The 24,482-nt window shown below is 47.8% G+C and overlaps 1 protein-coding gene across 2 annotated transcripts in view; it reads left to right on the top strand.

Moving 5' to 3' along the window:
* The window catches only part of TRPC4AP (transient receptor potential cation channel subfamily C member 4 associated protein), a 74,549-nt gene that overhangs the window by 49,106 nt on the left and 961 nt on the right, over positions 1–24,482 (top strand). Inside the window, exons 8-18 of one of the 2 annotated variants that reach the window (XM_037043925.1) lie at positions 6,159–6,344; positions 12,454–12,596; positions 13,806–13,937; positions 15,727–15,785; positions 15,961–16,062; positions 19,614–19,697; positions 20,757–20,847; positions 21,865–22,005; positions 22,556–22,664; positions 23,190–23,302; positions 24,164–24,370. In XM_037043925.1, the coding sequence (XP_036899820.1) occupies positions 6,159–6,344; positions 12,454–12,596; positions 13,806–13,937; positions 15,727–15,785; positions 15,961–16,062; positions 19,614–19,697; positions 20,757–20,847; positions 21,865–22,005; positions 22,556–22,664; positions 23,190–23,302; positions 24,164–24,370 (1,367 nt within the window). Of the gene's footprint in view, positions 1–6,158; positions 6,345–12,429; positions 12,597–13,805; positions 13,938–15,726; positions 15,786–15,960; positions 16,063–19,613; positions 19,698–20,756; positions 20,848–21,864; positions 22,006–22,555; positions 22,665–23,189; positions 23,303–24,163; positions 24,371–24,482 lie in introns of both variants that reach the window. The other variant, XM_037043924.1, reaches the window with a different exon arrangement.

The following is a 24,482-nucleotide window of genomic DNA, read 5'->3' as shown; positions in this document are numbered from 1 at the left end:
GTTGTGGGAGAAGGCACAGTGTTTCCACTTATGCCTCCATCTTGGCGGAAGTCTCAATGTGCACTTTTTAAAAAAACGTATCCAAATTGATGAATTTTTGTGTAATCATTTTGGTATTGAAGATGAATGAAAATATGCAACATTTTCAGCTTATTATGCTTTATTATTTCAAGAAAGGTAAAAATGCAACTACACAAAAGGAAAATTTGTGCACTGTATGGAGAAGGTGTTGTGACTGAATTGACCATGTCAAAAGTGGTTTGTGAAGTTTTGTGCTAGAGATTTTTGCTGGAAGATGCTTCACGGTAGGGTAGCCAGTTGAAGTTGTTACTAAGTTGATAGCGATCAAATTGAGACTTTGAGAACAATCAACATTATACCGCTTGGGAGATAGCTGATATACTCTAAATTAATTAAGTTATTGGTGAAAATGAAAGATGTGTCTTTTATTTTATGGAAAAAACTAAACAAACTTTTTGGCCAACCCAATATCTCTGTTGCACAGCTTTGGAAACTGAGGATCATGAAGGTTCAGTATCGGAAGCCCTGGCTGGTGTGGCTCAGTGGATTGACTGAGAGCCAGCCTGTGAACCAGTATTTCCATTCAGCTCCCAGCCAGGGCACATGCCTGAGTTGCAGGACAGGTCCCCAGTAGGGGGCACATGAGAGGCACCCGCACATTGATGTTGCTCTCTCTTTCTCCCTTCCCTTCTCTAAAAATAAATAAATAAAATCTTTTAAAACAATAAATAAAATAAAGATTCTGTATTGGATACTTGTGTGTGCTGAGGCACTAAGTTAACTTTCAACTTTTAGTTTCCTATTTAAAGAGTCTGTTTAATCCTGTTAGCATTGAATATCTTCATGTACCTGATTGTAAGCTGACTTAAGTAAAACCAACATTACCCATCACCCTTGGGAAATTAGGTTTTTCTAGTTAATTGGTTTTTTAATTAACTGAGTTTTAACTCCAAGCCAGTTTTCTTTGATTTGGGGGATTAAAAAAACAAAGCCTTTATGAAATGTCCAGGTTCACTTTCATGCCTCTGGACTAACACATGGTATAATCTCCACATGGTATCTGCTTGTATCTTTTGGCATAGGATTTATTAAATGTCAATTTTAGCACATGGTATTGTGTAGGATCTGGGCTTTCGTGGCCCTCTGACCGTAAGTCCTGTTTCTGCTCCATACACATTCCATACACATTCCATACACATTTTTCTCCAGTCAGAGGCACGGGGAAGGCCAAGGTGAATGTAGTTAAATCACAAATAGATGACAAAGATCTTAGTCCTCAATACTGTCATGCTTTAATTGAATTCCAGTAATGAATACTTTTAAATAGAGGTATGTGTAGTAGTCAGCTCTGGCTGCCGTAACAAGATGCCATAGACTGGGAGGCTTAAATAACAGAAATTGGTTTTCTCATGGTTCTGGAGACTCGAGATCAAGATCAAGGTGGTGTCAGTGCTGGTTTCTGGTGAGGCCTCTCTTGTAGACAGCTGCCTTCTTACTGTGCCCGTGTGGCCTTTCCTCTCTGTGCACAGAGATCTCTGGTGTTTCTTCCTCTTACATAAGGACGTTGGGCCCACTGGAGTAAGTCCCCACTCCTATGACCTCATTTAATTTCCTCCCTAAAGGCTCTGTGTCAAAGTACAGTCATATTGTACATTAGGGCTTTCAGTATGTGGATTCGGGAAGGGAGCAGGGCAGACACATAATTTACTCCATAATGGTTTAAAAAATGAAAGCATGTAGGATGCTGCCAAACATTTTTTTTTCCAATATACTGTAACTCCAAGCTAGTTTTCTTGTCCTGCAAGAGAATGCTGTATCCTGTCTTCCTGGAGCACAGATAATTAAAATGTTAGATCCCTTTTTAGGATCCTCAGAACTACTAGTTGTCCTTCTGGTGATTCAGATGGGAACCAGTGGCTCCATCGGAGGGGGGCAGGGGGATCGTTCAGGATTTGAGAGATACAGACGAAGCCACAGGGTCAGATACTTATCAGTTCGTAGGTGACTCTGAGAAGAGAGGCACTGATTTATGCAGTACCTGAGCTAGGGTGGAATTCGGAATCAGCTCAGATAACTGGAAAGCAGGGCCTTTCCTGCCAGAGGAAAATGTATGGGAGTATTTGGGAAACAATGGTGTTTTAACAAATACGAAGACACAACAGGCCTGCTTTTGCAGAAATTCTCGCGTCAAGTGGGTGTTTTAGTTGTCAGCCCGTTTAATATTAACCAGTAGTGTGTCAGAGCTGCTGATAAAGCTGCGAGAATACAAAGACTGCAGTGCTGGGTGCCAGTCCCCTGAGACTGTATATAAGTTGGTGAGCCACTGTTTTTTTTCAGAGGAGGGAGGGGAGTCCATTGTTTTCATCAGCTTTTCAAGAGATGAAAGACTCATAAAAGCTCAGGAATCTGTGGTGGGAGTCAGTCTCAGGCAGTCACGTTGGAAGGGCTGTTCAGTGTGCAGGGTTTGAATACTAGGTCTTAGGAACTGTCTTGTGAGGAAAAGCTAAAGAAACTGGAGAAAAGAAATGACAATTTTCATGTAGAATCCAATCTCATTTATTTATTTTGGGGAAAAATGCTATATATATCTAATGTTTAAAAATTTCATAAAGTACAAAAGGAACAACAAGTGTATAGTAGAGAGTTTGTTCCCCTCCATGGTCACCTATTACCGTTTTTTTTTTCGTGTGTCCGTCAGAGATATTGCCCAATTGTGGTGGGGAGGGGAGGGGAAGAGAGAGATGGGCTCCTCCCTGCTTGTACAGATGGTAAGGTAAAATAGGCATCATTCTGCCCCAGACTTTTAACTTTATCTTGCAAAGCATTCCATTCCAGTACATTTGCAAGTACTTGATTCCTAGTTACAGCTATACGGTATTCCTTTATGTGAGCATACCGTAATCTGTCTGGTTCCCTATTGATGGAAATTTGGTTCATTCCAAGTCTTTGTTCCTACAAATAACAACCTTGTGTATAGAATATGATGTGCAGGATATTTGCTTTCTGAACTTTGATAGATGCTGACAAATCAAACTTCCATAGAAATGACTGGTTCATCTTCCCACTCTATACTCTTCCCAGTGCAGGGGCTTTGTAAACTGCTTGGTATTTGTCAAACTGATAAGGAAAAATTGTTATCTTAAAAATACAGTAAATATTACATTTTTTAAAACCCCCCCAAACCAAAAAAAAAGCTCTGATTTTTTTATTAAGGTGAAAGTAACAAAATTAACCATTTAAAATGAACAATTTGGTGGCCTTCACTACATTTACAGCTTGTGCATGTAATTCATGTAATGTGCATCTACATTTGTCTGTCTAGTTCCAGAACAGTTTTATCATTCCAAAAAGAAACCCTATGTACAGTTATCTCCCATTTTCCTCAACTCCTGGCAATCACCTGCTTTCTATCTGTGGATTCACCTATTCTGGATATTTCATGTAAATGGAGTCCTGCATTATATGACCTTTTGTATCATGTATTATGCTTCTTTTACTTAGCATGATGTCTTTCACTATAGCATGTCACTACTTCCTTCCTTTTTAGGGCTGAATAATCCTCGTATGTATATACTACAATTTGTTTATTCATTTGTTGATAGGCATTTGGGTGGTTTCTGTCTTTCAGCTATTGTGGGTAGTGCTGCTGTGAATGTGTGTACATGTATTTGTTTGAAGACCTATTTTCATTTGTTTGGGGTATATATTAAGGAGTGGAATTGCTGGATCACAGGATAATTCTATGGTTAACTTTTCTTTTTTCTTTATTCCTTTTTTCTTTGATTTTTATGGTATTTTTTCCATTACCATTTATCCCCCCTCTGTATTTAACTGAGGAAAAATTAATTTGTAGTTTTAAATCACACTTTTTAAAAATGAGATCAAACTTTTTTCCCCCTTACCTGAGGACATGCTTTCTGATTCCAGAAAGAGAGAAAGTTGAGGGGGGGGGGGTGGCGGTGAGAAACAACTAAGAGAAAAGCATCAATCGGTTGCCTTTTGTATGTCCCTGGACCAGACCGAACCTACAACCTTTTGGTTTTACTGGAGGGCACTGAAACCACGTGAGCCACGCCGGTCAGAGCAGGTCAGACGTTATTTTATAGTCACTCACTAATGTATAGCAGATGGAAAGAGGACAGATTATTTGTTTAGCTCTGTGCTGGGAATGAATTTATATGATTTCATATCATCCTCTGAGTACTTAGTTTTAATTTATTTCAATTTTTGAAGAATTTTCTTTAATGTGTTTTTTTCCAATTTTACTTTAAAATTTTTCATTATGGGAAACTTCCCACATATGAAAGAGACACACATGACACATGTGAACAGTATGACGCTCCTCACTTGCCTATCGCCAGCTTCCACAGCTGTCAGCTGATGGCCTGTCTGTGTCTCTGCCACCAGTCACTTCTCCTTTCTTCACTTGGAATTATTGTGAAGCAAATCCCAGACATCGTAAAACTTCACGTATATATTTCAGTGTTTCTATAAGATAATGACTCTTTTTAAACATAACTCTGATACCATATTATACCCTTCTAAATTAATGATAATATTTTGATGTTTTAAATAAAAACATAAATAGTGATATCTTGATATTATGAACTATCTAGGTATGTATTAATTTTGAATTAGATGACATACGTGTATGGCTCAAAAAAATCTGCAGATTCGAAAAGGTGTTCATTGAAAAGTTTCCCTCCTACTCTATTCCCATCGGCCTAATTCTCTCTGCCCTCGGCAGCCACTGTTTTCTGTCTTTCCTGGAAGAGTTAATGCACACGCAAGAAAATACATGCAGAGATGTTCGCCTTATTTTAAAGAAGGCTGGAGGTGTAGCCAAGATTTGAACCCAGATCTCCCCACCTTCAAAGCTTATTATGTTCTCATATGCTGATCAGGGGTTATGCTGATTATTTAGTTTCTGAATTTACAAAAAAAAAAAAGACCAAAAAATAGCTCATCTTTTTTTTTTCTTCTGTTTGCTACAGGAAAATCAAACTATAGATAAGTAGTTTTAAAAGAAGCATTTATATATAATCTCTTCTACTCAGAAACAGCCACAATAAATACCTTAGTACATATCTTCTTATTCTTTGTGTGTATGTTATATATAGATATTTTAAAGAAACAAAATTTTAAAGTTTTCAAGGAAAAGGGCCTACCTGCATGGCTCACTCTGTTGGAACATTGTTCTGTGAACCAAAACGGTTTGATTCCCGGTTGGGGCACATGCCTAGGTGGTGGTTCAATCCCCCATTGGGGCGTGTACAGGAGGTAACCAGTCAGTGTTTCTCTCTCACATCAATGGTCTCTCTCTAAAATCAATCAATAATTAAAAAAAAAAGAAATGGGCCCAAGCCAATACTGTTTAAGTAACGTTTAAGCATCCTTTCGTATGTGGATTTAAACATCTTTGTGAAGTCACTGTATGGAGAGGTATGTGTCATTTTTCTGGAGTGTCTGTGTCACATTACATTGTGTGGATATGTCACATTTGCTCAATATACTCTTAGTGGACTCGCAGCTGTTTCCACTTCTTTGTCATAGAACCTGCACCAATGGATATCTGTGTATAGCTGTCTTTGTGTATAGAATTGGTTATTTCCTTATGGTAAATTTCCAGAAATGGACCTCCTGGCTCAAAGACACCCAGATTTAAAGCATGAGCTATTCTGATTTATATTCTCACCCGTTGATATATAAGAGAGCCTGTTTGATGTTTCTATAACTTTATTACTATTTTATCTTTGACCTTTCATTTTGTTTTACTTTTTTTTACTGTTCAATTACAATTGTCTGCAGTTTTCCCCCATTAGTCTCCCCTGCCTCACCCACCTCTCACATTCAGTCCTCCCCCCACCCTGCTGTCCTTGGCCACTGGTCCTTTATACGTGTTCCTTGACTCGACCTTTCCCCTTCTTTCCCCTGTTGTCTCCCTCCCCTTTTCCCTCTGGTTGCTGTCAGCTTGTTCTCTATTTCCTTGCCTTTAATTGTAAAGGGAAGCTCTGGCTGACTAGCCACTGTCAGGTTAGAATTGTTCCTGTCCTGCAGGTTAGGAGCAGGTTGTTTGTTGAAGATTTTAGAGCTGGTCTCTGTTTTGAAAATTCCGTCTTTTGTTCTCTCCTTGGCAGCTGCCCTTCTCAGCATCCCTGGCTTTGTCGAACGGCTTTGCAAGCTGGCGACTCGAAAGGTGTCTGAGTCGACGGGCACAGCCAGTTTCCTGCAGGAGTTGGAGGAGTGGTACACATGGCTCGACAACGCTTTGGTGCTGGATGCCCTAATGCGAGTGGCTAATGAGGAGTCGGAGCACAGTCAAGGTACTTGCGGTGGGTCTCCTGGGAGGTGGGGCACCTTCCTGTGGACTCCCGGAGCCATTCCTGACCTGTTTCCCAAGGAAGATAACTTGAAATTTGCTCAGAGTGGAATTTTCCCTCAGGGAATCCTAGATCGTGATTGTTAGGATTCTTTTGATAGCTACTCACAGAAACTTCTTTGAACTCCCTCTAAGGGGACCTGATTGGAGGGAATAGGGCTTTGTTGCACAGTCGGAGAGACCGTCTGGGGCCAATAACCAGAGCATCGTTAGGAACCCAGAGTGTTCTTGTGCTCTCTCTTCTTTAGCCTTCTCTTTTTCTCCCCTGAAGCATTTGAGTGGCCAGAAGGGTGGGGTCAGATTGTGCAAATCCGGGAATTCTCACTGTAACCATGCTGGTAAAGTTGGAGGGAGGAGAGGCTGGGATGGCAGTGTGCAGAGCTCTGTGGGCCTGCTACCCCAGTGAAACTAGAAACAAAGCTGGTGCTTGCTTCAGCAGCACATATACTAAAACTAGAAACAAAACTTAATGGAAAAAACAACAGCCCTGACCCATATGGTTCAGTTGGTTGGGCATCATCCCGCAAAGCAAATGCTGCTGGTTTGATTCCTGGTCAGGGCACATGCCTGGGGTACAGGTTCAGTCCCTGGTCGGGGCACATGTGAGAGGCAACCAATTGGTGTATCTCTCACATATCAACGTTTCTCTCACTCTCTTTCTCTGTCCCTTCCTCTCTCTCTCTCTAAAAATAAATTTAAAAAATCTTTTAAAAAACAGTGACAAAAACCATTTTTGTAAAATCTGTAGAAATTGTTCTAGGAGCATACAGCAAATGAAACATTTCTTCTAGAAAATCTGCTCAAACTCAGTAAGAACAGTGAGAGTCTGTGACAGTAGAAATTATGATTCATGGAGTTCTACCCTGGGCAGGTGTGGCCAAAAAGACAGCATTCCCTCAGCTCCCAAAAAAGAAACCTGGTATCTCACTGGGAGGGGCTGGCTGCCAACACTGTAACCCCCTTGTCCTCCAAGGTGAAGGGCTAAATTCTTGATTGAGCATGGCCACAGAGTCAGGGACTGCTTTCTTTCTTGCTCCCCTCCTTTTTGAGGTTGACGTGTAACATTGTAAGTTTAAAGTGTGTAGTGTGTTGATTTGGTATATTTGTATATTGCACAGTGATTACCGCCCCGGTCTTAGCTAACGCCTCCATCCCATCACGTAATTACCATTTCCTTTTTCTGGTGAGAACATTTAAGATTTACTCTCTTAGCAACATTCACGAGTATATGATACAGTATTGTCAGCTATAGTCATCATGCTATACCTTGGATCCCCAGAACTTGGTAATAATCTTGTAACTAGAAGATTGGACCCTTTACCAGGAGCCCTCACTTCTCCCGCCCCTGGTAACCACCTCTGTACTCTGCGTCTCTGAGTTTGGATTCCGCATGTAAATCCCGTGTGGTCATTCTGTGTCTTTCTCTGACTTACTTCACTTAATGTAATGCAAGGGCTCCTTTCTTCTGCCCACCTCCATACTACCCTCATAGTGTGGAAGCTCTGCTCTGCTCCAGGCCTGGCAGGCCAAGAATTCTCTGCTTCTTTATCTCTCTTTAATCAGCTGAGTAGGACAGAGGTTCCACACACAGAAAACTAGAAGTTACTGGCTCCACTTGAGGTAGTAACACCAAGAACTTGCAGGTGGGGGAGGTACCAGGTTAGAGCAGAATGTGAGAAGTTGGAATCTGAGGGCGTTCTCAATAACAATGTAGATTTTGGTGTTTAGCAAATAAAAGGAGGCCCTTAGCTCTTTTTGAGAATAAAAAGCCAAACCATGTGCTAGCTAGTTTAACAGAAAGAACCAGGGAAAGAGCCAGATAAGAAGAGTGCGCCTGAGATCAACACAAACCTTATGCTCAAAAACTACTCCTGCCCAAATTTAATTGAAACAGACTTTGGAGTAGTTTATGCCTCGGGGCATTGTCAGAAAATGTGGAGCATTCAGCCAGTAATTATGGGAGCCTGACAGCTGAGTTGCATACCAGAGGAGGCAGAATGCTTAACAGAAAGATCAGGAAAAGAACCAGTTAAAGAGGATTCTGCTAAAATCCTGTCATCAGGGGAGACTATGCAGGACCCCAGCAGCACTCGCTGCTTTGCAATACCAGGGCCTCACCAGTCCTTAGAGAAACAGATTTTCTGAAATGGGCCAGCCAGGTCCCTAAACCAGCAGGAAAACAGCAGCAAGCCCTGAAGGGAAGAAGCAGAATCAGTGCTACAGTGTTTTCCTATAATGTCTACTTCCTAACAAAAACTAAGGAACATACCCCCCAAAAAACAAACAACCCCCCCCAAAAAAAGGAAAAGTATAACCCATACAGAGGAGAAAGCAGTTAACAGAATTGGTCTATGAGAAAACCCAGATACCAGTTAATTGAAAACAAAACATTAAAAGACAAATAAAGGAATTTAAAAAATGCATGAGATGTAAAACAAAAAGTGAAAAGGCAGAAATAAATCCAACTTTGTCGATAACATTAAATGTAAATTGATTAAACAGTTCATTCAAAAGACAGAGTGTCACATTGGATTTTTTTAAAAGATCCAATTAGATACAGCCTCCAGGAGACAGACCTTCTATTCCAAGATAGAAATAGGTTGAAAGTAAAGTATATAAAAAGATGTATCATGCAAAGAGCAACCATAAGGAAGTGGAGGTGGCTGTACCAAAAGAGACCAAGATAAAAAGGGACATTTTATAGTAATAAAAGTGTAAATCTGTTGAGAAGATATGTTACATAAACATATATGCATCTAACAACAGATTTGAAGAGAAATAGACAATTCAGTAATGATAGGTGAAGACTTTCATATCCCATTTTCAATAATGGATAAAACAACCCTACAGAAGATCAACAAGGAAATGGCAGACCTCAACAGTACTACAAGCCAGCCAGACTTCACAGATACACGTATAGAACTCCCCCCAACAACACATTCTTGTGTTACCCCGAATATCATGTTCCCCAGGAATTCCATTCCTGCCTGTATTCCCAACACAAATGAAAACACATGTTTACCAAAAAACTTACACACCAATGCGCACAGCAGCATATTTATAATAGGCAAAATACAGAAACTATCCAAGTGTCCATCAAATGCTGAATGAATAACAATGTGGTATACAATAGAATATTGTTCAGCAATTTAAAAAATGAAATACTGCCCTGGCTGGTGTGGCTCAGTGGACTGAATGCCACCCGAGAACCAAAGGGTTGCCCATTCGATTCCCAGTCAGGGCACGCGCGTGGGTTGCAGGCCAGGTCCCCAGTAGGGGGCGTTCGAAAGGCAACCACACTTTGATGTTTCTCTCCCTCTCTTCCTCCTTCCCCTTTCTAGAAATAAATAAAATCTTTAGAAAAAAATAAAATACTGATACATGATACAACTGAATGAACCTTGAAAACATCGTGCCGAGGGAAAGAAGCTAACAAAATGTATTGTATGATTCCATTTATATGAAATGTCCTGACTAGGCAAACCATGGAGACAGAAAGTAGTTTCCTGGATGCCTGGGGTTGAGGAAGCATCCAATGGCAAGTGGCTGCTAATAAGTGTAGGATTTCTTTTCGGGGCAATGAAAATGCTCTAAAATTGATTGTGTTGATAGCTGCACAATTCTGAATATACTAAAACCCTCTGAGTCATACACTTCAAATGGGTGAATTTGTAATGTGTGAATTATAGGTCAAACCTGTTTAAAAAAACAAAAGAGTATGCCTCACAGTGCAGTACAGACATAGGGATGGTGGAGGCCACTTTAATCAGTTTGGCAGAGCCAAGGAGATCTGGGGGGAAGTGCAGGCCCCTTAATCAAGTTTTCCCATCCTCATCCTTGGGGACTTCCCTCATTGCTAAGCTATGGCCATTGCTTTGGGGACTGTGTTTTGTGAAAATACCCATCCTAGAGGCTCCTTTCAGGCCTGGGCACACCAGGCACCAAAGGTTGGCAGCGACTCAGGGAAGAGCCTGAGCTGCCTGCGTCTCACTCTCTCACGTTTATCACTGAGAAGGGCTTGTGGCCATGCGCTGCACCTGCTCCTTCCTGAGACACTCTCTCCTGCAGTCCCCAGCCTCCTGCCCGGACCCCCGGTGCTCGCTGACAAGGACGCTGAGGCTCTTGGGGCCACACAACTAGGCAGCAGAGGCAGGATTTTCTGCATGATAGCTCTCTAGGTTTCTTCCGTGGGCCATTGGACTCTTAAATGGTTCTGGGGGCTGGGCCAGTGGATCCCAATGCAGAAATTGATGGTGTTTCTCCCCACCTGCAGGAACATTCATGGAAAAAATAGAATTTTCTCAAGTAAATTTTTCCTAAGTCTTTGTACACTATGACTTTAGTTGGCATTAAGAGCTTGCAAATCAAGAAGAAAACACAAATAGCAAGTAAGCATTATCAGAAAAACTCAGAGCTAGTGTCTTTTTATTTCTATTTAACATACATGTTGCTACGTGTGCCGGACATTGTTTAAAGCACTTTCAGCACAGTGAGTCTTTTCAGCTTTGCATCACTGATAAGAGATAAGTACTATTGCCATTATCCCTACTTTACAGATGAGGATTAATATGGGAGCTCCGAGACATCAGCAGATTTACCCAACTAGTGAATGGTACGGCTCAGGTTCAGACTCAGTAGTTGGGTCCCATCGCCTGGTCTTAATGACCCTTTCAGTGCCTCACGGTCACCCTCATCCAGCAGCTGCTCTCTTCCAGAGGTGTGATTTCCTGTTAGTGATGTAACGTGCCTGGAGAAAGTAGTTCCAGTCTGTAAGGTGGAATAAATTAGGTTATTTTATTATGATATCAACACGCAGGAGTCACCATGACTTGCTGTAGGCTCCTTTCCTGAATATAGGTGGAAATCACTGCTCTGTGCCGTGAGTTTTTCTGGCCTTTGTAAAAAGCCTCTGGGGCAGCACTTCCAATAGGATCGTGAACGTGCCTCAGTAGTACTGACTCACCTTTTCATTTGTAAAATGAGGGGCACTGAGGGGAAGTAACTGCTAAGGTCTCCTGACTCTGGCCAGTGATCTTTGAAAACGACAGGGACCTAAAAATGAATCTTCCCGAGGATCGGGTGCTGGGCTTCTCCTGTGTTCTCATTCAGTCCTCATAGTACCCTCGGCCACGCACTGGGCCATTGCTGTCATTCCCGGTGTACAGAGCAGTCAGTTGCCTAGTGTGGAGGTGACTTGCCCAGCCTGCAGGCCGTAACTCCAGAGCAGGCAGTCTTCACTGCTCTGCTGTGCTGCCGTCCTCACGCGACACTCCTCTGTGGCCTGCGTGACCCACGGAGACTTTCTGTTAACTCGGTAGTAGAATAAATGAGATGGTTCACCTAAAGCCTGAATACAGTGCCTGGCACCTACCAAATGCCCCATAACTGTTAGCTGCTGCTGTTGTTACTGACAATGAAGCTGGGTAAAATGAAAATGCGCCAGTAGATAATGTTTATCTGCGTCAGTGGTAGCCATTGTGATGCCTAGTCTGCCTTAGAAAGTTGAACCTTAGAAAAGTTTAGAAGGTTCTTTGAAAAACAGCGTGGAAAAATCTTCAGAAAGGATTCCTCCAGTCTTTGAGCAGTGCCCCCTTGTGGAATCTGGGCAGAGGGACCAAGTACTCAGAGAGTCATTTGTGACCTGAAGAGAGTTTGACACAGTTTGCTGCTAGACACTAGTCTGAGCTCTTTCAAGGCGGGACGGGGCAGGGCGGGGAGGAGCTGTCAGATGGTGGCGTGAGAAAGGGGTGTGGGGGAAGGGAGGGATCACGTTGCTGCTTTGGCTGTGTCAGAATATTTTCAATGTGTGTTAACATTGATGAGCTAAAACTACAGAGTCCATTTTTCTTAAGTTTCTAAGCTTGCCTGGCCTCTGGAGGGAGTTTTGTGTCTTTCAGAGTCTCTGCCAGGGACTCGGGGCCTGCTCTAATGGCTCTTCAACCTCAAGTCTATTCAGGGCAGGTTGGAGGGGCAGAAACATGCTTCCTCACAAGCAGTGGCTAAACCTTCTCTCCTGGTGGCTGTCTCAGCCTCCATTGTCTTCCCTCCTGCAGGGGCTTCTGAGGACAATGGCCTGCCTCACACTTCAACTAGGACCCAGCTGCCTCAGTCAATGAAGATTATGCACGAGATCATGTACAAACTGGAAGTGCTCTATGTCCTCTGCGTGCTGCTGATGGGGCGTCAGCGAAACCAGGTGGGCCTCACCCCCACATCTCAGGACACGGAGGCTGGAGCGAGTGTTTCCTGGGTGTGTGTGGTGGTGTGCCGAGCACTCCACCGGGCTGCCTCTCAGAATGAGCCTGCACGGTGTTGGGTGGTTTTCCTTTTCTCTGTTTTACACGTGAGGAGACCCGTCTGATTTCAGAGCTCAGTCTTTCCACCAGTCTTTGCTGTGGGCAGCATCTGTCGGCAAAGCATTGGTGCTCAGGGCAGAGCAGGCGGCTTAACCTGTTACTTGACCTTGTTAACACGAAGAACAAAGGGTCGGTTACTGGTGAGATGCCTGCTCTGTAGATGCACTGGCAGGGTTGCTGGTCTGGTGAGGGCCGGGGGGTGGGTTGGAGCCCAGCCCTATATAAAGTTATGAAAACTAGACAGCTACTGGGGGTACTCCAGGTGTGCTGGGGTTCCCTGAGCCTTCAGGTAGTTCTGGGAGGGAGGAGCAAGGGCCTGTAGCCTGCAAAGGGAGGGAGAGGGCTTTGGGAGTCTGCATCATCGTCTTCAAGGGAGAGAAGTAGCCCTCTCCTGCGGGCTACGTAATTCTCCTAGGGGTGGAACTAGGCATGGGGTGATACAGTATAACCCTTTAGAAAGCCTTTTTCACTCTGATTACTTTTTTAAAGCCTTAGATTTTCCTAGGATCTTTAGAGTTTTGTTTTATTATATATTTATCTTGTCTCCAATTGAAATCCTACCATGAAGCATGGGGGGCATTTTCATTTTAATGATATGCAAGTTGAGTCTTTAGACTCAACTTGGAGCTTTGCCTTGTGTTCGGTCACGTTTATGAAGAGGTCACCTTTAGGGGCCTGTTTTCCCCGGGAGCACCTGCGTAGCCTGTGAACAAATTAGAAAGGTTAAGGAACTTGCTTAAGGTCACACAGTTTGAATGTGGTGGAGTTAAGAGACAAACCCAGGGCCATCTGAATCCAAAACTCGGGGTCGTAAAAGAGGACCTGTTGCACGGTGTGACCCCTGGGATATTGCGAGGGTTGATGAGCAGAGTTAAAAAGTGCATTTGTGTGTGGTAGGGGCAGGGGCTGTGGGGTGTCCCTGTAAACCTCTGCACTCCCTATTGACGGTGGCTTTCTTTGTCCCAAAGACTGTTGTGCCAGCACAAGGCTTTTCGAGATCCCTTCCTCACATTAGTCTTCACATACTTTTTCCCTCCTGCCCCATCCAGGTCCACAGAATGATCGCCGAGTTCAAGCTGATCCCTGGGCTTAATAATTTGTTCGACAAGCTGATTTGGAGGAAGCATTCAGCATCTGCCCTTGTCCTCCACGGTCACAACCAGAACTGCGACTGTAGCCCAGTGAGCAAGGGACCCTGGGGACAAATGGGCTTTATTTGCCAGAAGTAGTTTATTTCAAGACCTGCTCTTGAACCTTTGAAATATTGGTCTTTGAGAGTAGAGCAGAAACTGAAAGTCATAACCTATTAATTCTGTAACTGGGAGTCACCTTGGGGACGGATTTGACCCCACCCCTCCACCTGTGCGGGGGAGCCCCTCTGTGGGGGCCTCCAACCAGCTTCCCTGTGTGTGTCTCAGAGATGGGGCTCCCTTCTCTCCAGGCAGGGCCACCCCTCCATTCTCTAACAGCAAGGATTGCCTCCTCCTGGGCTCTGCTGCACTGTAATTATATCCCCTGATGGTTTTGCCTTTGAGAACCACATACCGCCAATGTTCTACATCCAAAAAAGTTTTTCAAATGCTTTACTTTTAAGGGGTGAAGGGCCCTCCTCTATCTTGTCTCTGTCACAGTGCCCTAGAGAGAGCGATGAACAGGGAGTCGGGAGGCCTGTTGTGCTGCTCGACAGGACAGCATATCTTCCTTCTTCAGTCTCTCTTCAGGAGCCTGAACGAGTCACTGAATCTCTGAGCCTCTGTTTATTGCAAAAGGAAGGTCGCCCTTCCTTGCCTGATGGCCTCACAGGCCGCGTGGAGGCTGGGCCACTGGCATGAGGGGGAAAGAGCTCTGGGACCTTAAAGCGCCACACACTGTTCGGGCGGGTCTACTGCCGTGGGTCCGTCTGGCTCTGTGCTCCGTGCCGAGGACTTTCCTCGGTGCCTTACCATCCTGTTTACCGAGTTTCTCCGTGGCCTTGCCACGTGTGCGTTTCAGCCCATTCATTTAAGGTTTTAACTTCAAGTGAATATGTTCTGATTTTCTAGACATTCCGTCTGGCTATTTGTCAAAAACTACCTGGTCTTTATTCAGAATGTGTTAGTGTTTTGTTCTGTTCCATTTTCTCTTTTTAATTATTTGTAACACACTTTTTTGTGGTCTCTTTTGGACTGCTTTAGAGTTCTGATACTTGTGTTGGAGTCTTTAGACTCGACTTGGAGCTTTGCCTTGTGTTCGGTCACGTTTATGGAGAGGTCGCCTTTAGGGGCCCGTTTTCCCCGGGAGCACCTGTGTAGCCTGGGTCCCGGAAGTTTGTGTTTCCTCAGTGCACTTTGCTTTCGTCTGCCAGCTCCTCCTGGGGCTGCCGGGCCCCAGGGCAGGTTCACGTCGAGTGTCTCAGCCCCATGGCTCTGGTGCATAAGCCCAGCGTCCTGCTTCTCCCGGGCCCCCCTTCAGCAGCAGCCTGGCAGAGACAGGCTTCTTCGCCAGCTCCCTGGGCTGTAGGTCGGGGTTTTCTGGCCCTTCTTTCACCAAACATGCACACTCCCTGGGCTTTATACAGCCTGTGGTTCTGTCTGGCCCCTGCAGGGCGTTAAACCCCAGCCCCAGCCCCAACAAGTCTGCTTTCCCTTTTCCGCCGGCAGCGCTTGTGCACAGTGCCCTGAACTCAGTCCTCCTTTGCTTCCGAGTCCTGTGGGTTTTCCTCTCTTCCTTATGAACTTAGCCTCACATTTGAAAGAATGTCAGTTAATTTTTAATCCAGTAGGGTTGGCGTGTCTTTAGCAAGAAGCGTCCACCTTAGCTCAGCCTGCTGTTGGCCCAATGTGGAAGTCAGCAGAGGGTTCTCTGACCAAAGCAAGGGCCTCGCTGCGCATGAGGACGGGGCTCAGAGAAGCGAGTGGTGTGCAGCCCCGCAGGGGGTTTCTTTGGAATGTTGTGCCTATTCTTAACATCAAGGGTGCACGTGTGTTTTAGGACATCACCTTGAAGATTCAGTTTTTGAGGCTTCTCCAGAGTTTCAGCGACCACCATGAGTAAGTACAAGCGAGTCCAGGGGTCCCCCTTGACCTGCCAGATCAGGGGGTACAAACTATTGGCGGAGGGCCCTCAGATTCCCCCTCTCCACAAGAAAAGGGCAGGGGACTAGCACAGTGCCTACCTGGCGGCCCTAGTTCCTGTCCTTAACCCCCCGCAACCCCTTTGTTTCAGGAACAAGTACCTGCTGCTCAACAACCAGGAGCTGAACGAGCTCAGCGCCATCTCTCTCAAGGCCAACATCCCCGAGGTGGAAGCTGTCCTCAACACTGACAGGTGAGCACGGATGGGGTGCGGCTCTGGCCCACAGCCCACCTGGCTGCTCATGTGCTCCAGAGCACGCAGCTAGGGTGCATGCAGGTGTGCACACTTGTCCTTTCTCACTCACGTGTAGCTACCCTGTCCTTAACTTCACCTGCAGTATATCATTGGAGCCCCCACAGCAGCCCTGAGAGGGCAGTGCCATCATCACTTCCACTTTACAGATGTGGGGGAGCAGGGGCTGGGAGAGGGCACTTGCCAAAGGTCATATGTGCTGGGCCCCCTCCTCTTGTCTCTCACCTTTGCTGACATCCTTGTCACTGGCGTGGTAACAGTTGCAGCCGGGCAGGACAGAGGCAGGCCCTCACCCTCAGTATAGCTCCTTTCGCTGGGTTATGCTTGCTTTGTCTCCTGGAACCAGGCAAGGAGGTCACAGGCCTGTGGGGTCAGGGCAGGGAGGGCTGTGTTCAATGACAGGGATCATAGTTCTCCAGCTTGCTGCTTTTTTTTTTTGAGGGATCAGAACTCTGTTCAAATGAAATTGTATGCATTATTAGCCTCGTGTGTAGTGGATACAGTAGAGCTGCCTTATTTGAAGAGGAAGTTTGAGGGCCCAGAACCCCTGCCGGCCTGCTTCCCCCTTCTTCCCCATGACATGGCGTGAGTCATTTTCTCATCTCCTGCCTTTGCTTCCTAGACCGGGAAGCTGAGATCCAGAGGCCCAAGTACTTGTCCAAGGCCAGCGGGAGCTCAGCCAGGGGTCCAGGGTGCTCCCTGCCCTCACCCTGTTGGCACAGACTTTGCCCCATCTGGTGGATTCTCTCATGGCCAGTTAGTTTCCAACCCACTTTTGGTGTAAATGGCCTCCCTCCATAGGTCTGAGCCCTATCTGACTTCTCACCACTTGCCAGTGGGCACGAATACACTGGGCTCTTCAGTTCTAAGAATGAAGGGGGCCGTGGGGTGCTCTGGACACAGGCAGAGCAAGAGGGCATCCGGGTGGTCTGGAAATGTCCCCGTATTTTTCCCACCTAAGTCAGCGGAGAAGCCAGCCTGAAGGTGCCTATCAGCCTCTCAGGTCTGCCACCAATGTCCCTGTCTCCTTTTTAATTTTTTTTTTAGTATAAAATGTTTATTTTCAGCATTTAATCTTGCATTTACATGTTTTAGCTGTTAGGTATTGGGTGCAGATTTCTTTTTTTTTAATCATTTTTAATTCCTCAATTAAAGTTGACAATGTTACGTTAGTTGCAGGTGTACACTTAAGCAATTTTTTTAAATCCTCACCTGAGAACATAGATTGATGTTAGAGAGAGAGAGAAGTATTGATTGGTTGCCTCCCGTATGTGACCCAACTGGAGATCAGACCTGCAACCCAAGCATGTGTCCTGACCAGGGATCAAACCCCAAATCGTTTGGTGTGTAGGACAGTGCTCCAACCAGCCAAGCCACCCAGCCCGTGCACCCCAGTGATTTGACGTCACATAAGTGATCAAGAGTTTCTGTTGAGAAATCAGCTGACGGTCTTATGGGAGCTCCCTCGTAGATAAGAGAAATGGCTTTTTTTCTCTTGCTGCTTTTAAGATTCTCTCTTTGTCCTTAACCTTTGGTGTTTTAATTATGAAGTATCTTGGTCTTGGGCCTCTTTGGGTTCATTTTGTTTGGGACTCTATGCTTCCTGGACTTGGATGTCCATTTCCAGTTTAGACAAGTTTTCTGTAACTTTTTCAAATAGATTTTCTTTTTCTTGCCCTCTTTTCCTTCCAGCACCTCCGTGATGTCAATGTTGCAGTTGTCCCAGAGGCTCCTCACACTGTCCTCATGTTTTTTATTGTTTTATTCTTGCTGTCCTGATTAGGTGGTTTTTGCTTCCTCAAATCACTGATTTGACTCTTGACTTCATCAACTCTACTGTTGACTCCCTGTAAATTCGTTTTCGTTTCAGTCACTGTATCCTTCGTTTCTCACTAGTGTTTTTCATGCTGTTGACATTCTGAGTTCACCGAGCATCCTTATAACCAGTGTTTTCAACTCTGCATCTAGTGGATTGCTTCTCTCCATTATCTTCGATTCTTTTTTCTGGAGTCTCATTCTGTTCTTTTATTTGGGCCATGTTTCTTTGTCTCCTCACTTTGGCAGCCTCCCCGTGTTTGTTTCTGTGTGTTAGGTAGAGCTGCTACATCTCCTGGGCTTGGTAGCGTGGCCTAATGTAGTAGGTGTCCTGTAGGGTCCAGTGGCACAGCCTCCCTATTCACCCGAGCTGGGCAGTCCAGGTATGACCCCTTTGTGGGCTTTGTAGACCCTCCTGTTGTACTTGAGCCTTGATTACTATTGGCACATTGATGGGAGGGGTTTATCCCCAGCCTGATGAGCTGCAAGGAATGGCTGTGATGGGTCAGCTATGCAAGGGCCTGTCCCATGGAACAGGACTGCCTTCAGGGGGGCTCCGGTGCACACTGAGTCTGCCCCTTGAGTGTGTCGCTTGTGAAGGTGGTTGAGTGGTACTTTGATGTGATCTGAAGCTGTCTACCAGGTGCAGTGGCTCTTGCGTGTCCTACCAAGGTCAGCGTCAGCTGCCACCTGTGTTCTGACTGGGGCCTCCCAGCATGCGCTACAAAGCAATCTGAAGAAGGCTGCTACTTCTGCTGGGCTTGCTTGGAGGTGCTCAGGTGACATCAAGCTGCAAACCAAGGTCACCTGCTGCTAATGCCAGGCCTGGGGCCACTTAGCGAGAGGTACCAGCCACACCGAGGCCAGATACTGCATGCTTGAGAAATTTTAGGAAAGTATGAAACATGAACTAAGACACGCCATTCGTATAGAAAAAGCCACTAGAAAGAGCTTGGGTGACCCCAAAGTTGGGGGGGCGGGATCTTGGGGAATCATCAGGGTGGGATGAACAGTGTTAGCCGAGTTGACAGACTCAGACATAGTGCCCGGCTGCTGGCCCTGTGGAGGGAGGATGCAGAAAAGGGACAGTGGCCTCTCCGTGCCAGCACTTCTGTCTGAGAGAAAGCTGTCCCCCCAGCCCTGTCCCGATGCCAGATAATTCAGTTCCTCTCCGTGTGTCCCTGGTGCCCTCTGAGCGGCTGCCACTGCACTGGAGCACAGAGGGAGTGAGTCCCAGTGAGTCTGTGTTGGGGCCCCTCAGAAGGAACTGCGTGGGACTGCGGGAGCCCTCTGTCTTTCTCGGCCATAGTCCCCCTAGTTTTCGCAGCCAAAAGTGGGGAATTCACTTCCTGGCACTGGAGCCCTGGGCTGGGGGCCTGGTGTGGAGCTGGGACCCGTCACTCCTCACAGGGGACCTTGGCAGCTAAGATATCACTCCCAGTTTTTATCTGCCACACCTGGTGTGGGACCCGCTCACACCACATTTCTGCCCCTCCTACCAGTCCCAACGCATCTTCTTTAAGTCCTTCGTTGTAGGACTTCTGCTCAGCCAGGTTTCTGGTGGATCTGAATGATAGTTGTTCTGTAGATTGTACTTCTGACGTGGTTGGCAAGTACTCTGCTTACCTGTGCTGCCATCTTGATTGGAAGCCGGTGTCCCTATCATATTTTTTCAGGAGTTTGGTGTGTGATGGGAAGAGGGGCTTATTAACTCGTCTGCTACAGGTCATGAAGAAGGAGCCAGCCGAGTCGTCTTTCAGGTAGGTCTGGGGACAGGTATCTGCCACTCCCGAGGTGTCCGGGAGCCAAGTGTGTCTCCAGTGGTTAGAAATACCTTCTTTAGTCAGCAGCTTCACGCCAGCATCTGGTTGCTGTGAGGGAGAAGGGGGCTCAACAGCCGTCTCCCCTGTGCTGACTCAGCAGGTGGACGTGTATTAGCTTCTGCCACGGGCCAGCCATGTATTTTAAGAGTTTTGACCGAGCATTCGCCAAGCACCTATTCTGTGCTGGTGCGGAGAAAGTGGAGGAGTAGCAGCAGATCCAGTCCAGCCCACACGGACTGCCCTGGGTTGTGGGAAACGGGCACAGAAAGATTGCGATTCCATGCAGTATGGAAGGACAGAGCCAGGACCTGCCCCAGGAGCCGTGGGAGCAAAGGGAGGCCCTTCCCTAACTGGGGGCTGGTGGGTGGGCATGGACAGGGAGGCTTCTTGTCTGAGTCCTGAAGGCTGTGGGCAAAAGTTGAGGGGGAGGGAGGCATTTCACCAGCACTGGGCGTGAGCCACCAGGAGGCTTCGTGCCCAAATGGGCCCCTGTCGGTTCAGCCTGCCTTGTCGGGACCCCCCTTAAGGGTCCCAACTCTGCCACCAGAGTGCTGCTCAGTCAGCCTAGGCCACCTCTTCTCTAGGACAGCCCATCAGGTGTAAGCCCAGAGGCCTGTCCACACATGCCCATCAGGTTTCCTCACGCACTCCTGGCCCCTCTCTTCCATGTCCCCCTGTCCTTCTGCAAAGACAAAGCCCAGAGTGCATGTTCACACTAGTCACCGGGAGTAACTCCCTTCCCTGAGACACAAGCTCCTTCCAGACAGAATCAAAGAGGAATCATAGTTCCTCACTGCGCTGTCAGTTCCATGAAGTCAGGGGCTCTTGCCGTGTCCCCGGTACCTATTATGAGGCCTGCTGCCCAGCAGGAGTTGTATAAATGTCTTCTGAATAGAGGAAAGGCAGCAGACATCTCCCAGCCCCTGGGGAGTGGAATGTGGGCCGGAAGAGGGCAGTCATAGCTGCCTGGGCCAGGGGTCAACATTTGGGTCGCAGGTTTTGGCAAGCCCGGGCTGTGGAGAGTTTCCTCCGAGGGACCACCTCCTATGCAGACCAGATGTTCCTGCTGAAGCGAGGCCTTCTGGAGGTAATGGCCTGGAGGAGCCAAGGTGTGGGTGTCCGTCCTCCCCCCCGCCCCGTGCATTGCTCTCCTGTCCTGAGACCTAGACGGCTGGGCAGGAGCACCCGAATCTATTTTGAAATGACGGTGCGGTTGCTGCGAGTTTCCAACTGTGGGTCCCTCGTGGTGCGTCACGGGTGACAGAGGGTCTGGGGGTGGCCACAAAGGAGCAGCAGTGTCTGTGGAGCGACCCAGCAAAACCTTTGACCCTGAGGGTGTTTTGCTGTTGAGTAAAAGTTCATTTCCCTTTACTGAAAAATGGCCAAAACTATAATTGGTTACATATATATATATATATATATATATAGAAACCGGCCCATGAATCATTGTAAACTTCATATGAACATGATTGAGCTGTACCAATGTACCTTTAGGAAAATGAAAAGTGGAAACAATTTGCCGTAGAGAACCTTATCAAGGAGTTAAATATGCTTTTAGTTCTTGACAAAGTCATTTATTTTAGTGTAAATGCTTTTATTCGTAAACATAAAGACTAACCATGGGGTCAAAAAGTGTCTCATGACCTTAAACCCTGTGCTTCATTTGTTCGAGCGGCCTCAAGTGCTCAGGCAGTGGCCAGTGTTACATCTGGAGACGCCTCCCTCACCTGCAAGCTGGAGAGCCCTGGCCGTCTCAGTGCCCGCAGAGTAGGTCACAGGCTTTAGCTCTGAGCCCTGGGCAAGACGAGGGGGGCTGTGGCTACATACACCAACCCATCCCCAGCTCCTGTGAGATCTCAGGCCTGGTCCTGCCCGTGAAGCCATCAGCATCCTCAGATGAGAACCTAGACAGGGAAGCAGGTTTCATCTACCCAGGATGCTTGCCAAAGCAGATGTCCTGTGGTCTGTGCTACATGCCAGGCCCTGGTAGGAAGCGGCAGCAGGCAGCTAGCAGAGCGCAGCCTGGGGGTGGCAGCCCCAGCTGCCTGTTGGCCCCAGGACTCAGACGCCTTCCGGCCTTCACCACATTGTCTCCCGCCCCCAGCACATCCTATACTGCATTGTCGACAGCGAGTGCAAGTCGAGGGATGTACTCCAAAGTTACTTTGACCTCTTGGGGGAGCTGATGAAATTCAATGTGGATGCATTCAAAAGATTCAATAAATACATCAACACTGATGCAAAGGTAAGACTAACCCAGGGCTCCACGGGATGTGCTGCGTTGTCCAGAAGTTATCTTGGAGCGCTTGTCCTTACCAGCCTCCAGTGCTGGTTTTAAAGTGGAGAATGCTGGGGAATCAGTGGGCAGTGCTGAACAGGCATTCGTTAGCATCTCTGTGCCGGGCATGAAAGTGCCAGCGGCCGTGAGCAGGTGTGACAGTTGGGGTCAGGGGGCTGTGAAAACAGCTCTGATGCGGTGTGGTGGGTGCCATGATGGGACCCAGGCAGGTGGGACTGGGCCTGGTGTGTTAGGCTCTGAGGGCGTGTGTGGGACAGAAACGCAGCTCTGACCAGTGAAGTAAGAATGAGGAGCTCAGTGTCCTTCAGTGGAAAGACCACAGCAGGTGGTGTCAAAAGATCTAGGTTGAGCTGCTTGGTGGGTACAGAGGGCAGGTCTGTCAGTTCATCTGAGCCTCTTTCGGTTGAGGACACCTGGGCAGAGGTAAATTGGTGCCCCCTCAGTGACCACCACTGCAGGGGCCCGCCACCTCCCATCTGAGCCTGGTCTCACTCAGTTCCAGGTGTTCCTGAAGCAGGTCAACAGCTCGCTGGTAGACTCCAACATGCTGGTGCGCTGCGTCACTCTGTCACTGGACCGGTTCGAGAACCAGGTGGACATGAAGGGTGAGACAAGGCCAGAACACAATGCAGACCGTCCGGCGTGGCCTCCCTAGGGTCAGGGTGGTAGCTCTCAGGGCGTTTTCCTGGCTGCTTTCACTTTTCTCCGTGGTGCGTGCTGCCTTTTATGGACACATGCAACACTTACATGAAGGCGAAAAACCATTGTTGCCAGCAGAATGCAAAAAACACTCTTCCTCTCCTGGGCTGGGATTGCTAGGGGTGAGGACCCAGGTGGTGACTCCTGGGGGTGGGCCTTGTGGAGGGCTGGTCCCTGGACATGACTGCAGGGACCGGTGGTAAGCTCCCTGGGGGTCTCAGCGAGATGGCAGGCTCAGCCTGGGTCGCAGAACCGGGGGGTTGTTCTGCTGCAGCCAGCCTCTTCGTCAGCTGTCGGGTACTTGGGGCTCCCAGCCTCAGAGTTCAGGTCCCAAGGGGGACTTAAATGGTGGCCTCAGTGATAGCTCCTGGGCCTGAGTCACAGACCACCTTCCAAACCTGCTGCTCACACCTCTGCCTGTCTGTCCCCAGTTGCGGAGGTCCTGTCCGAGTGCCGCCTGCTTGCCTACATATCCCAGGTGCCCACACAGATGTCCTTCCTCTTCCGCCTCATCAACATCATCCACGTGCAGACGCTGACGCAGGTGCGAGGCCCTGCAGATGTGCGATGGGAAGAGAGCTTGTCCTGGAGCTTGACAGAGCCGTTCTCTCCCACTTTCAGCCTAGGAGTGTGTGGGTCTCCCTGAGACCCATCTCTCAGTTCCTCCCAGCTCCTCGGGGACTCTTTCCAATGAGGGATCAGTGCTCCATGTCACAGATGGGGCTTGGCGGGGGGAGCAGATCTCTGTGGTCACAGTCGAGCTGGGAGGAGTCGGGGTTGCACTGAGTCTGACCCCCAATACAGTGCTCAGCCCACCACGCTTGCTGTGCCCGCTTTGGGCTTGGACCAAGGCTCGCTCCCACTTCCCTCAGCTGTGTAGCCATCACATTCTGAGCTTCACACACCTCTTCTCTGAAATGGGGTAACACTAGTACCGCCTTCTTCTGACACACACACAGTGAGACGAGGCTCTGGGCTGGGGATGCAGAGTGAACAAAACAGGCCGAGACTCCCGCCTGGTGCCCACAGGCGAGTGCTGAGTGCAAGTTAGGCACCCAGTCCTGCCCTGGGATCGAAGCTTCTGGAAGGCCCAGTGCCTGAGCCCTTTCGGGGACAGGATGTACTCTAACTAGGCAGTTGGTGGAGAATGTTCCCATCAGGGTGGGGTGGGGGTGGGGACAGGGACCAGGAAGGTGCGAAGGGCAGGGTGCTGGCAGGACTGGCATCATTCCTTGCCCCAGTCCTCTCTCAGGTTTATGCAGGGACAGCTCAGTGCGTGGCCTCAGGGCCCTGTGGGGTCTGGGCCTGGGAGCCCCCCATTCCCTGCCCAGTGGCAACCCAGGTCCACCAGGGGCTGCTGGGGCTGCCAGCACACACCTGAGCCGGCCGGCCCGGGGCCTTGCAGGAGAACGTCAGCTGCCTCAACACCAGCCTGGTGATCCTGATGCTGGCCCGACGGAAAGAGAGGCTGCCCCTGTACCTGCGGCTGCTGCAGCGGATGGAGCACAGCAAGAAGTACCCTGGCTTCCTGCTCAACAACTTCCACAACCTGCTGCGCTTCTGGCAGCAGCATTATCTGCACAAAGACAAGGACAGCACCTGCCTGGAGAATGTGAGTGCCCCACCCAGCTGGTGGGTGGGCGGGATGTGTGGTCCCTGCTTGGGCCATGTGGCGGATAACTCTTTGTCCCCTCACCATGGCCCTCCCCTGGGGGGGGTGCCAG

The sequence above is a fragment of the Sturnira hondurensis genome, unplaced genomic scaffold (assembly GCF_014824575.4).
Source record: "Sturnira hondurensis isolate 20B ecotype Veracruz unplaced genomic scaffold, ASM1482457v3 Scaffold0004136, whole genome shotgun sequence".
NCBI lineage: Eukaryota > Metazoa > Chordata > Mammalia > Chiroptera > Phyllostomidae > Sturnira > Sturnira hondurensis.
This window is presented reverse-complemented; position numbering and strand designations above follow the sequence as displayed.